This window comes from Ranitomeya variabilis, chromosome 4 (assembly GCF_051348905.1).
Source record: "Ranitomeya variabilis isolate aRanVar5 chromosome 4, aRanVar5.hap1, whole genome shotgun sequence".
Classification (NCBI taxonomy): domain Eukaryota; kingdom Metazoa; phylum Chordata; class Amphibia; order Anura; family Dendrobatidae; genus Ranitomeya; species Ranitomeya variabilis.
In genome coordinates, this window is record NC_135235.1 from 523,444,724 (window position 1) to 523,459,061 (window position 14,338).

The window sequence follows — 14,338 nt, forward strand, 5'->3', positions numbered from 1 at the left end:
CACACTACTAACATTAGTAGTGTGGAATATACAAAAAAAAGGTGGATATGACATGGTTTACTGTATGTAAATCATGTCGGGTTTAGGCAGGAGAAATGAAAAGCCGGCAATTGAATTACCGGCTGTAGGGTTAGGGGTAGGGTTAGGGTTTGGATCCCTTTATCACCTTGATGGTGGGGGGTGGCTTATCAGTGTGTACTCTTGTTTTTTTCTATAAAAACGCATGCGTTTTTAAAGCAAACAAACGCATGTGCTTAAAAACGCATGCGTTTACAAAGACAGCAATACGTTTTTTTGCCGCAAAAAAACGCCTCTAGAAATTACTACATGTTGCATTTCTGCAACCAAACGCAAGCATGGAAAAAACGCATGCGTTGTCAAACGCGGCAAAACGCATTTCCAAAAAAAACGCATGCGTTTTTAATGTTAAACATAGGAAAAAAAACGCATGCGTTTTTTTGCGGAAAAACGCTGCGGCAAAAAACGCAAATGTGAAACCAGCCTAAGTTGTGTGGAGAACATCAGGATACAGAAGGGTGTTGCTTTAACATGATAAATCAGAAATGTAATCAATCATGAACTTGTGGTACGCATTGATGCTATCCTTAAAGGGAGTCTGTCAGTGGGCTCAACCCACCTAAGCCATCTACATGGGCAAACAGGTCATAGGAAGCTGAATAAAATGATACCTTGATATCTATGATCTGATGTCTTATTCTAGAGAAATCCACAGTTTCTTATATGTCAATGAGAAGTTAATTAAGATCTATGGGCCAGAAATAGATCTCCCTGATAATCTGCCTCCAGAGCTTATTTTAAATGAAATGGGGCAATATGTAATGACTGACAGTCTGCTCTCCTGATCTACATATCTCACAGTGGTAATGCCCCTTTTCAAAATAAGATCTGGAAGCAGATTCCCCGGGAAAACTGTCCATGGACAAAGATCTTAACAGCTCATTTACATGTAGGACAAACGATGATTTCTCTGTAACAAGACATCGAATTTCAGATATCAAGGTATCATTTTATTAAACTTTCTATGACCTACATGTCCACACAGATGGCTTAGGAGGGTTGATCCTACTGACAGATTTCCAATAAAGAGTAATTATCATTTTAAGTTTAAAGGGAACCTGTCACCCCGTTTTTTCGGTATGAGATAAAAATACTGTTAAATAGGGCCTGAGCTGAGCATTACAATAGTGTAGTTTGTGGACCCCGATTCCCCACCTATGCTGCCGAAATACGTTACCAAAGTAGTCGTTTTCGCCTGTCAATCAGGCTGGTCAGGTCAAAAGGGCGTGGTGTCTTCCCCCAGATTTTGCGTAGTTTTCCGTTGGTGGCGTAGTGGTGTGCGCATGCCCAAGGTCCGGAATCCTCTGCCAGGGTATTTAAAAGAGCGCGCTGTTCGTTATTTCATTGGTGATCGGTGGGCGCGGCCATCTTCCTTTGGCCGCGCGTGCGCAGAAGCGGCGCTCTGCTGGCCGCGGCGCTCTGCTGGCCGCGGCTTCAGGAAAATGGCCGCCGCGATATCCATCTGCGCACGCGCGGCATCCCGCGGCCATTTTCCTGAAGCCGCGGCCAGCAGAGCGCCGCGGCCAGCAGAGCGCCGCTTCTGCGCACGCGCGGCCAAAGGAAGATGGCCGCGCCCACCGATCACCAATGAAATAACGAACAGCGCGCTCTTTTAAATACCCTGGCAGAGGATTTCGGACCTTAATAATAATAATAATAATAATTTTATTTATATAGCGCCAACATATTCCGCAGCGCTTTACAACTTATAGAGGGGACTTATACAGACAACAGACATTACAGCATAACAGAAATCACAGTTCAAAACAGATACCAGGAGGAATGAGGGCCCTGCTGCTCGCAAGCTTACAATCTATGAGGAAAAGGGGAGACACAAGAGGTGGATGGTAACAATTGCTTTAGTTATTTGGACCAGCCATAGTGTAAGGCTCGGGTGTTCATGTAAAGCTGCATGAACCAGTTAACTGCCTAAGTATGTAACAGTACAGACACAGAGGCTATTAACTGCATAAAGTGTATGAGAACATGATGGAGGAACGTGATTATGTTGTTGTTTTTTATTAATAGGCCACACAGGGATAATTAGGTTAATGCGTTGAGGCGGTAGGCCAATCTGAACAAATGAGTTTTTAGTGCACGCTTAAAACTGTGGGGATTGGGGATTAATTGTATTAACCTAGGTAGTGCATTCCAAAGAATCGGCGCCGCACGTGTAAAGTCTTGGAGACCACTACGCCACCAATGGAAAACTACGCAAAATCTGGGGGAAGACACCACGCCCTTTTGACCTGACCAGCCTGATTGACAGGCGAAAACGACTACTTTGGTAACGTATTTCGGCAGCATAGGTGGGGAATCGGGGTCCACAAACTACACTATTGTAATGCACAGCTCAGGCCCTATTTAACAGTATTTTTATCTCATACCGAAAAAACGGGGTGACAGGTTCCCTTTAATTTTATACATAAATAATACACATGAAAATAAGCCACTATGTAATATATCATATTAGAGAAATGTGCTTCTTTCCCCTCCTGGACTGATTTTTCTGTCTCAATTCTTGGGTAACATCTGTTCTCCATAGAATTAAATGATTCTCCATAGAACTTTATGAGCACCAATTGTCATCTCTTATCTCAGTAATGGGAAAATCTGTATTCATTGAAAACATATTTTATCCCTGAACTAATGAACTATCATTTGAGGAGTAAAAAGATGCAGATTTCTCTAAGATATATTATAAAGTTTCTTATTTTCATGTGTATTATGGATTTTTGACATTTTTTTAAATGATGCTTATGCTTAACAGAGGCACTCCCAAGAAATGTTGTATTTGCTAAGCCTGTCTAAATACATGTGTTGTACAATTTAAGTGAAATAATAGTGTTACCGAATGCTATCTTCCCCAGTTTCCAGCGCCGCTCCGGCGCTCTACTCACTCATGAGACTTAAAGGGCTTTTCCCACGGAAAAAAAGGATTTTTTAATTACCGTATATACTCGAGTATCAGCAGACCTGAATATAAGCCGAGGCACCTAATTTTACCACAAAAAAACTGGGAAAACTTATTGACTTGAGTATAAGCCTGGTATGCATGGCCCCCTCATCCCTATCCTGGTATGTATAGCCCCTTCATCCCCATCCTGGCATGCATGGCCTCCTCATCCCTATCCTGGCATGCATGGCCTCCTCATCCCTATCCTGCCATGCATGGCCCCCTCATCCCCATCCTGGTATGCATGGCCCCCTCATCCCCATCCGGGTATGCATGGCTCCTCATCCCTATCCTGGTATGCATGGCCCCCTCATCCCTATCCTGGTAAGCATGGCCCCCCATCCCCATCCTGGTATGCATGGCCCCCTCATCCCCATCCTGGTATGCATGGCTCCTCATCCCTATCCTGGTATGCATGGCTCCTCATCCCTATCCTGGTATGCATGGCCCCCTCATCCCCATCTTGGTATGCATGGCTCCCTCATCCCCATCCTGGTATGCATGGCCCCCTCATCCCCATCCTGGTATGCATGGCTCCTCATCCCTATCCTGGTATGCATGGCTCCTCATCCCTATCCTGGTATGCATGGCCCCCTCATCCCCATCTTGGTATGCATGGTTCCTCATCCCTATCCTGGTATAGATGGCTCCTCATCCCTATCCTGTATGCATGACCCCCATCCCCATTCTGGTATGTATGGCCCCCCATCATCAATCTGTTATGCATGGTCCTACCATCACCATTCTGGTATGCATGGCCCCCCTCATCCCCATCCTGGTATGCATGGCCAATCCAGGTATGCATGGCCCCTCATCTCTATCCTGGTATGCATGGCTCCTCATCCCTATCCTGGTATGCATGGCCTCCTCATCCCTATCCTGCCATGCATGGCCCCCTCATCCCAATCCAGGTATGCATGGCCCCCTCATCCCTATCCTGGTATGCATGGCCCCCTCATCCCTATCCTGGTATGCATGGCCCCCTCATCCCTATCCTGGTATGCATGGCCCCCTCATCCCTATCCTGGTATGCATGGCCCCCTCATCCCTATCCTGGTATGCATGGCCCCCTTATCCCTATCCTGGTATGCATGGCTCCTCATCCCCATCCTGGCATGCATGGTCTCCTCATCCCTATCCTTCCATGTATGGCCCCCTCATCCCTATCCTGGTATGCATGGCCCCCTCATCCCTATCCTGTATGCATGGCTCCTCATCCCTATCCTGGTATGCATGGCTCCTCATCCCTATCCTGGTATGCATGGCTCCTCATCCCTATCCTGGTATGCATGGCCCCCTCATCCCTATCCTGGTATGCATGGCTCCTCATCCCTATCCTGGTATGCATGGCCCCCATCCCTATCCTGGTATGCATGGCCCCCTCATCCCCATCCTGGTATGCATGGCCCCCTCATCCCCATCCTGGTATGCATGGCTCCTCATCCCTATCCTGGTATACATGGCCCCCATCCCTATCCTGGTATGCAAGGCCCCCCTCATCCCTATCCTGGTATGCATGGCTCCTCATCCCTATCCGGGTATGCATGTCCGCCTCATCCCTATCCTGGTATGCATGGCTCCTCATCTCCATCCTGGTATGCATGGCCCCCTCATCCCCATCCTGGTATGCATGGCTCCTCATCCCTATCCTGGTATGCATGACTCCTCATCCCTATCCTGGTATGCAAGGCCCCCTCATCCCTATCCTGTATGCATGGCTCCTCATCCCTATCCTGGTATGCATGGCTCCTCATCCCTATCCTGGTATGCATGGCTCCTCATCCCTATCCTGGTATGCATGGCCCCCTCATCCCTATCCTGGTATGCATGGCTCCTCATCCCTATCCTGGTATGCATGGCCCCCCATCCCTATCCTGGTATGCATGGCCCCCTCATCCCCATCCTGGTATGCATGGCCCCCTCATCCCCATCCTGGTATGCATGGCCCCCTCATCCCTATCCTGGTATGCATGGTTCCTCATCCCTATCCTGGTATAGATGGCTCCTCATCCCTATCCTGGTATGCATGGCTCCTCATCCCTATCCTGGTATGCATGGCTCCTCATCCCTATCCTGGTATGCATGGCCCCCTCATCCCTATCCTGGTATGCATGGCTCCTCATCCCTATCCTGGTATGCATGGCCCCCATCCCTATCCTGGTATGCATGGCCCCCTCATCCCCATCCTGGTATGCATGGCCCCCTCATCCCCATCCTGGTATGCATGGCTCCTCATCCCTATCCTGGTATACATGGCCCCCATCCCTATCCTGGTATGCAAGGCCCCCCTCATCCCTATCCTGGTATGCATGGCTCCTCATCCCTATCCGGGTATGCATGTCCGCCTCATCCCTATCCTGGTATGCATGGCTCCTCATCTCCATCCTGGTATGCATGGCCCCCTCATCCCCATCCTGGTATGCATGGCTCCTCATCCCTATCCTGGTATGCATGACTCCTCATCCCTGTCCTGGTATGCAAGGCCCCCTCATCCCTATCCTGTATGCATGGCTCCTCATCCCTATCCTGGTATGCATGGCTCCTCATCCCTATCCTGGTATGCATGGCTCCTCATCCCTATCCTGGTATGCATGGCCCCCTCATCCCTATCCTGGTATGCATGGCTCCTCATCCCTATCCTTGTATGCATGGCCCCCCATCCCTATCCTGGTATGCATGGCCCCCTCATCCCCATCCTGGTATGCATGGCCCCCTCATCCCCATCCTGGTATGCATGGTTCCTCATCCCTATCCTGGTATACATGGCCCCCATCCCTATCCTGGTATGCAAGGCCCCCTCATCCCTATCCTGGTATGCATGGCTCCTCATCCCTATCCGGGTATGCATGGCCCCCTCATCCCTATCCTGGTATGCATGGCTCCTCATCTCCATCCTGGTATGCATGGCTCCTCATCCCTATCCTGGTATGCATGGCTCCTCATCCCTATCCTGGTATACATGGCCCCCATCCCTATCCTGGTATGCAAGGCTCCCTCATCCCTATCCTGGTATGCATGGCTCCTCATCCCTATCCTGGTATGCATGGCTCCTCATCCCTATCCTGGTATGCATGGCCCCCTCATCCCTATCCTGGTATGCATGGCTCCTCATCCCTATCCTGGTATGCATGGCCCCCATCCCTATCCTGGTATGCATGGCCCCCTCATCCCCATCCTGGTATGCATGGCCCCCTCATCCCCATCCTGGTATGCATGGCTCCTCATCCCTATCCTGGTATACATGGCCCCCATCCCTATCCTGGTATGCAAGGCCCCCTCATCCCTATCCTGGTATGCATGGCTCCTCATCCCTATCCGGGTATGCATGGCCCCCTCATCCCTATCCTGGTATGCATGGCTCCTCATCTCCATCCTGGTATGCATGGCTCCTCATCCCTATCCTGGTATGCATGGCTCCTCATCCCTATCCTGGTATACATGGCCCCAATCCCTATCCTGGTATGCAAGGCCCCCTCATCCCTATCCTGGTATGCATGGCTCCTCATCCCTATCCGGGTATGCATGGCCCCCTCATCCCTATCCTGGTATGCATGGCTCCTCATCTCCATCCTGGTATGCATGGCCCCCTCATCCCCATCCTGGTATGCATGGCTCCTCATCCCTATCCTGGTATGCATGACTCCTCATCCCTATCCTGGTATGCAAGGCCCCCTCATCCCTATCCTGTATGCATGGCTCCTCATCCCTATCCTGGTATGCATGGCTCCTCATCCCTATCCTGGTATGCATGGCTCCTCATCCCTATCCTGGTATGCATGGCCCCCTCATCCCTATCCTGGTATGCATGGCTCCTCATCCCTATCCTGGTATGCATGGCCCCTCATCCCCATCCTGGTATGCATGGCCCCCTCATCCCCATCCTGGTATGCATGGCCCCCTCATCCCTATCCTGGTATGCATGGTTCCTCATCCCTATCCTGGTATAGATGGCTCCTCATCCCTATCCTGGTATGCATGGCCCCCTCATCCTTATCCTGGTATGCATGACCCCCATCCCCATTCTGGTATGTATGGCCCCCAATCATCAATCTGTTATGCATGGTCCTATCATCACCATTCTGGTATGCATGGCCCCCCTCATCCCTATTCTGGTATGCATGGCTCCTCATCCTTATCCTGGTATGCACAGAAACTTTTTTGTAAACATATTCAATTGTAGAATTTAATTTTAATCAAAGATCTGTTGATTTTTAAAATTAAATTTCTTGATAGGAAAACCCTTTTAACCCCTTTTTTCAGTTTTGCGTTTTCGCTCCCCTTCTTTACAGAGCCATAACTTTTTTATTTTTCCATCAATATGGCTAAGTGAGAGCTTATTTTTTGTGGGACAAGTTGTACTTTTGAACGACATCATTAGTTTTAGCATGTTGTGTACTCGAAAATGGGAAAAAAAATTCCAAGTGCGGTAAAATTGCAAAAAAAAAGTGCACTCCTGCACTTGTTTTTTGTTTGGCTTTTTCGCCATGTCTAGGTTCTTTTTTTTATCTAAGTGGTGAAAAAAATTTCCAAAGTTTGCTTAAAAAAAAAAAAAAAAAGCACAATTTTCCATTACCCATAGCGTCTCCATTATTCGTGATCTCGGGTTGGATGAGTGCTTATTTTTTGCACGCCGAGAGAATGTTTTTAACCCCTTCACCCCCAAGGGTGGTTTGCACGTTAATGACCGGGCCAATTTTTACAATTCTGACCACTGTCCCTTTATGAGGTTATAACTCTGGAACGCTTCAACGGATGTTGGCGATTCTGACACTGTTTTCTCGTGACATATTGTACTTCATGATAGTGGTAAAATTTCTTTGATATAACTTGCGTTTATTTGTAAAAAAAACGAATATTTGGCGAAAATTTTGAAAATTTTGCAATTTTCCAACTTTGAATTTTTATGCCCTTAAATCACAGACATATGTCATGCAAAATACTTAATTAGTAACATTTCCCACATGTCTACTTTACATCAGCACAATTTTGGAACCATAATTTTTTTTGTGTGACGGAGTTATAAGGGTTAAAAGTTGACCAGCAATTTCTCATTTTTACAACACCATTTTTTTTTAGGGACCACATCTCATTTGAAGTCATTTTGAGGGGTCTAAATGATAGAAAATACCCAAGTGTGACACCATTCTATAAACTGCACCCCTCAAGGTACTCAAAACCACTTTCAAGAAGTTTATTAACCCTTCAGGTGTTTCACAGGAATTTTTGGAATGTTTAAATAAAAATAAACATTTAACTTTTTTTCACACAAAATTTATTTCAGCTCCAATTTGTTTTATTTTACCAAGGGTAACAGGAGAAAATAGACCCCAAAATTTGTTGTACAATTTGTCCTGAGTACGCTGATACCCCATATGTGGGGGTAAACCACTGTTTGGGCGCATGGCAGAGCTCGGAAGGAAAGGAGCGCCATTTGACTTTTCAATGCAAAACTGACTGGAATTGAGATGGGACGCCATGTTGCATTTGGAGAGCCCCTGATGTGCCTAAACATTGAAACCCCCCACAAGTGACACCATTTTGGAAAGTAGACCCCCTAAGGATCTTATCTAGATGTGTGGTGAGCACTTTGACCCAACAAGTGCTTCACACAAGTTTATAATGCAGAGCCGTAAAAATAAAAAATCATATTTTTTCACAAAAATGATCTTTTCGCCCCCAATTTTTTATTTTCCCAAGGGTAAGAGAAGAAATTGGACCCCAAAAATTGTTGTGCAATTTGTCCTGAGTACGCTGATACCCCATATGTGGGTGTAAACCATTGTTTGGGTGCAGGGCAGAGCTCGGAAGGGAAGGAGCGCCATTTGACTTTTCAATGCAAAATTGACTGGAATTGAGATGGGACGCCATGTTGCGTTTGGAGAGCCCCTGATGTTCCCTAAACATTGAAACCCCCCACAAGTGACACCATTTTGGAAAGTAGACCCCTTAAGGAACTTATCTAGATGTGTGTTGAGCACTTTGACCCAACAAGTGCTTCACAGAAGTTTATAATGCAGAGCCGTAAAAATAAAAAATCATATTTTTTCACAAAAATGATCTTTTCGGCCCCATTTTTTTATTTCCCCAAGGGTAAGAGAAGAAATTAGACCACAAAAGTTGTTGTGCAATTTGTCCTGAGTACGACGATACCCCATATGTGGGGGTAAACCACTGTTTGGGCGCATAGCAGAGCTCGGAAGGGAAGGACCGCTATTTTACTTTTCAATGCAAAATTGACTGGAATTAAGATGGGATGCCATGTTGCGTTTGGAGAGCCCCTGATGTGCCTAAACATTAAAAACCCCCACAAGTGACACCATTTTGGAAAGTAGACCCCCTAAGGAACTTATCTAGATGTGTTTTGAGAGCTTTGAACCCCCAAGTGTTTCACTACAGTTTATAACGCAGAGTCGTGAAAATAAAAATTCTTTTTTTTTTTCACAAAAATGATTTTTTAGCCCCCAGTTTTGTATTTTCACAAGGGTATCAGGATAAATTGGACCCCAAAAGTTGTTGTCCAATTTGTCCTGAGTACGCTGATACTCCATATGTGGGGGGGAACCACTGTTTGGGCGCATGACAGAGCTCGGAAGGGAAGGAGCGCCATTTGGAATGCAGACTTAAATGGATTGGTCTGCAGGCGTCACGTTGCATTTGCAGAGCCCCTGATGTACCCAAACAGTACAAACCCCCCACAAGTGACCCCATATTGGAAACTAGACCCCCCAAGGAACTTATCTAGATGTATTGTGAGAGCTTTGAACCCCCAAGTGTTTCACTACAGTTTATAACGCAGAGTCGTGAAAATAAAAATTCCTTTTTTTTTCACAAAAATGATTTTTTAGCCCCCAGTTTTGTATTTTCACAAGGGTATCAGGATAAATTGGACCCCAAAAGTTGTTGTCCAATTTGTCCTGAGTACGCTGATACTCCATATGTGGGGGGGAACCACTGTTTGGGCGCATGACAGAGCTCGGAAGGGAAGGAGCGCCATTTGGAATGCAGACTTAAATGGATTGGTCTGCAGGCGTCACGTTGCATTTGCAGAGCCCCTGATGTACCCAAACAGTACAAACCCCCCACAAGTGACCCCACATCGGAAACTAGACCCCCCAAGGAACTTATCTAGATGTGTTGTGAGAACTTTGAACCCCCAAGTGTTTCACTACAGTTTACAACGCAGAGCCGTGAAAATAAAAAATCTTTTTTTTCCCACAAAACTTATTTTTTGGCCCCCAGTTTTGTATTTTCCCAAGGGTAGCAGGAGAAATTGGACCCCAAAAGATGATGTCCAATTTGTCCTGAGTACGCTGATACCCCATATGTTGGGGTAAACCCCTGTTTGGGCACACGGGAGAGCTCTGAAGGGAAGGAGCACTGTTTTCCTTTTTCAACGCAGAATTGGCTGGAATTCAGATGCCATGTCCCGTTTGGAGAGCCCCTGATGTGCCTAAACAGTGGAAACCCCCCAATTATAACTGAAACCCTAATCCAAACACACCCCTTACCCTAATCCCAACAGTAACCCTAACCACTCCTCTAACCCAGACACACCCAACCCTATTCCCAACCGTAAATGTAATCCAAACCCTAACCCTATCTTTAGCCCCAACCCTAACTGTAGCCCCAACCCTAGCCCTAACCCTAGCCCTAACCCTAGCAATAACCCTAGCCCTATCACTAGCCCTAACACTAGCCGTAACACTAGCCCTAACCCTAGCCCCAACCCTAGCCCTAACCCTAGCCCTAACCCTAGCCCTAACCCTAGCCCCAACTCTAGCCCTAGCCCTAACCCTAACCCTAGCCCCAACCCTAGCCCTAACCCTAACCCTAGTCCTAACCCTTGCCCTAACTCTAGTCCTAACTCTAGCCCTAACCCTAACCCTAATGGGAAAATGGAAATAAATACATTTTTTAATTTTTTTTATTTTTCCCAAACTAAGGGGGTAATGAAGGGGGGTTTGATTTACTTTTATAGCGGGTTTTTTAGCGGATTTTTGCGGGACGAGTTGACGTTTTTATTGGTAACATTTTTGGACACGTGGCATTTTTTGATCGCTTTTTATTCCGATTTTTGTGAGGCAGAGTGATCAAAAACCAGCTGTTCATGAATTTCTTTTGGGGGAGGCGTTTATACCGTTCCGCGTTTGGTAAAATTGATAAAGCAGTTTTATTCGTCAAGTCAGTACGATTACAGCGATATCTCATTTATATCATTTTTTTAATGTTTTGGCGCTTTTATACGATAAAAACTATTTTATAGAAAATAATTATTTTGGTATCGCTTTATTCTCAGGACTATAACTTTTGAATTTTTTTGCTGATGATGCTGTATGGCGGCTCGTTTTTTGCGGGACAAGATGACGTTTTCAGCGGTACCATGGTTATTTATATGCGTCTTTTTGATCGCGTGTTATTCCACTTTTTGTTCGGCGGTATGATAATAAAGCGTTGTTTTTTGCTTCGTTTTTTTTTTTTTTTTCTTACGGTGTTTACTGAAGGGGTTAACTAGTGGGGCAGTATTATAGGTTGGGTCGTTACGGACGCGGCGATACTAAATATGTGTACTTTTATTGTTTTTTTTATTTTATTTAGCAAAAGAAATGTATTTATGGGAATAATATATATATATTTTTTTCTTTATTTAGGATATTTTTTTATTTATTTTTTTACACATGTGGGGAATTTTTTTTTTTACTTTTTTACTTTGTCCCAGGGGGGGACATCACAGATCATTGATCTGGCAGTGTGCACAGCACTCTGCCAGATCTGCGATCTGCTGTGCAGGGCTGCAGGCTTACCAAGTGTCTGCTCTGAGCAGACACTCGGTAAGCCTCCTCCCTCCCTGCAGGACCCGGATGCCGCGGCCATCTTGGATCCGGGACCTGCGGCGAGGAGGGAGGTAGGAGACCCTCGGAGCAACGCGATCACATCGCGTTGCTCCGGGGGTCTCAGGGAAGCCCGCAGGGAGCCCCCTCCCTGCGCGATGCTTCCCTATACCGCCGGTACACCGCGATCATGTTTGATCGCGGTGTGCCGGGGGTTAACGTGCCGGGGGCGGTCCGTGACCGCTCCTGGCACATAGTGCCGGATGTCAGCTGCGATATGCAGCTGACACCCGGCCGCGATCGGCCGCGCTCCCCCCGTGAGCGCGGCCGATCGCGTATGACGTACTATCCCGTCGGTGGTCATACGGGCCCACCCCACCTCGACGGGATAGTACGTCTGATGTCAGGAAGGGGTTAATGATACCACTTTTGTGCAGATACGTTCTTTTGATCGCCGTTATTGCATTTTAATGCAAAGTCGTGGCAACCCAAAAAACGTAATTCTGGTGTTTTTACTTTTTTTTCTCGCTACGCCGTTTAGCAATCAGGTTAATCCTTTCTTTTATTGATAGATCAGGCAATTCTGAACGCAGCGATACCAAATATGTCTATGTTTGATTTTCTTTTTATTGTTTTAGTTTGAATGGGGCAAAAGGGGGGTGATTTGAACTTTTATTTATTTTTTTTTTCATATTTTTAAACACTTTTTTTTTCTTTTTTTTTTTAACTTTTGGCATGCTTCAATAGCCTCCATGGGAGGCTAGAAGCTGCCATAACTCGATCACCTCAGCTACACAGAGGCGATGCTCAGATCGCCCCTATGTAGCAGAATTACTGCATTGGTATGAGTGCTGACCACAGGATTGCGCTCATAGCAATCAGGCATCAACCACCATAGATGTCTCAAGGAGACCTGTGGTTGTCATGCCGACCTACCACTGACCCCCGATCACGTGACGGGGGTCAGCGGTGCGCGTATTTCCGGCCCAATGCCACTGTCAGAGTTTGACAGCGGCATTTAACTAGTTAATAGGTGCGGGCGGATCGTGAATCCGCCAGCGCCTATTGCAGGCACATGTCAGCTGTTGAAAACAGCTGACATGTCGTGGCTCTGAGGTGGGCTCACTGCCGGAGCTCACCTCAAAGCGGGGCTTCCTCAAAGCGGGGCTTCTGACGTCGGATGTACTATCCCGTCCGACCTCAGAAAGGGGTTAAACTCCAATTCGCCGGATCATATTGGTGTTAATGTGTGAACCAGAAATTGCTTTTACAATGTAAGTTCATGGAGCCTCGCTCTGACGTTACAGTTTACCCTGGAAACTGGGGAAGAAGGTGATCGGTAAGTATTTTATTGCACTTACATTACTCAACAACATATTTAGATAGGTTTAGCAAATAAAATTTCTTAGGACTGCTTTTTTAAAGCAAAGGCCAGTTTTCCCAGGACAGGTTCACAATGGTAAATTGTGACCTTTTGCACTCAACTTTTTGGAATACGCAATTTAATATAAATTTTACAGAATAAAAATAAATGAACAAAAATAGAAAAGTAGAAGATAAAAATATAAAAGGAAAAAAATTGAAAGAAGAATGTATTACAAAATTTTTAGAACCGGGAAAAGTAAAAAAAAATACTGTATATAAATTTATATAGATATCCGCATACCTAATGCCCTACCCTATGGAGCTAAAAAATTACTAACTAGTCTAACACACAGCACACAGAGGTGGTGCAAATGTAAAAGCAATGTCTGCACCAAATATTGATCTTCGACATCAGTCAGTGATTTGTGCAGTCACATGATGGACATATGGAGCATGGTGGTGCAAATGGAAAGATGAAAAACTAACAGAAAAAAGTCCCATTGGAATATGTTAAGATAGACTCTTATCAGCAATGTGCAGTACTGATCAAAGCACAGCGGTTGTTGAACACAAACACAGAAAAAGTGCAAAAAAATGGATGCTCAGCAGGGAAAGCAACTGAATGAGATTGGAGATGGAAAAGGAGGACTGGAACAGGGAATAGGGGATCTTCTGTCAGATGAGCAGTCCCCATTACTCGGTCGCCGTGTGACTAAGTCTTGCAGCTCCATACATGTACTGCATTTTGCGGGACGCCGTGCCCATTGCGCTATACACATACGACGGGGTTCCGGAAGGACTTACAGCTTGCATCCCATGAAAAGCTCTCACCTGGCGATTCAGGGGCTCCCAGAAAAACAGCAGAGACGCTATCGGGTTAGTCTCCTGCAAAGATAAAGCAGGGCAGAATAAAGAGAGAATAATATACATAAAGGAGCATCTACAGCTGTCATCTAGATAACCAGACTCCCCGTTATACACATAAGCAGTATGCAAGAAGGCCATGGTAACACCCATTTGTCAATTTATGCATATTATACCAGGAGGAGTATAAGAGGAATGGCACTACCATTTTAAGAATTGTTATTTTATTCACAATACAAACATTTAC

The 14,338-nt window shown here is 46.0% G+C and overlaps 1 protein-coding gene across 2 annotated transcripts in view; it reads right to left on the bottom strand.

The window, feature by feature from the left end:
- Positions 1-14,338, bottom strand: part of PNPO (pyridoxamine 5'-phosphate oxidase) — a 68,486-nt gene that overhangs the window by 13,636 nt on the left and 40,512 nt on the right. For both annotated transcript variants that reach the window (XM_077252256.1, XM_077252257.1), the window contains exon 4: positions 14,059-14,112. In XM_077252256.1, coding sequence (XP_077108371.1) covers positions 14,059-14,112 — 54 coding nt within the window. The remainder of the gene's footprint in view (positions 1-14,058; positions 14,113-14,338) is intronic.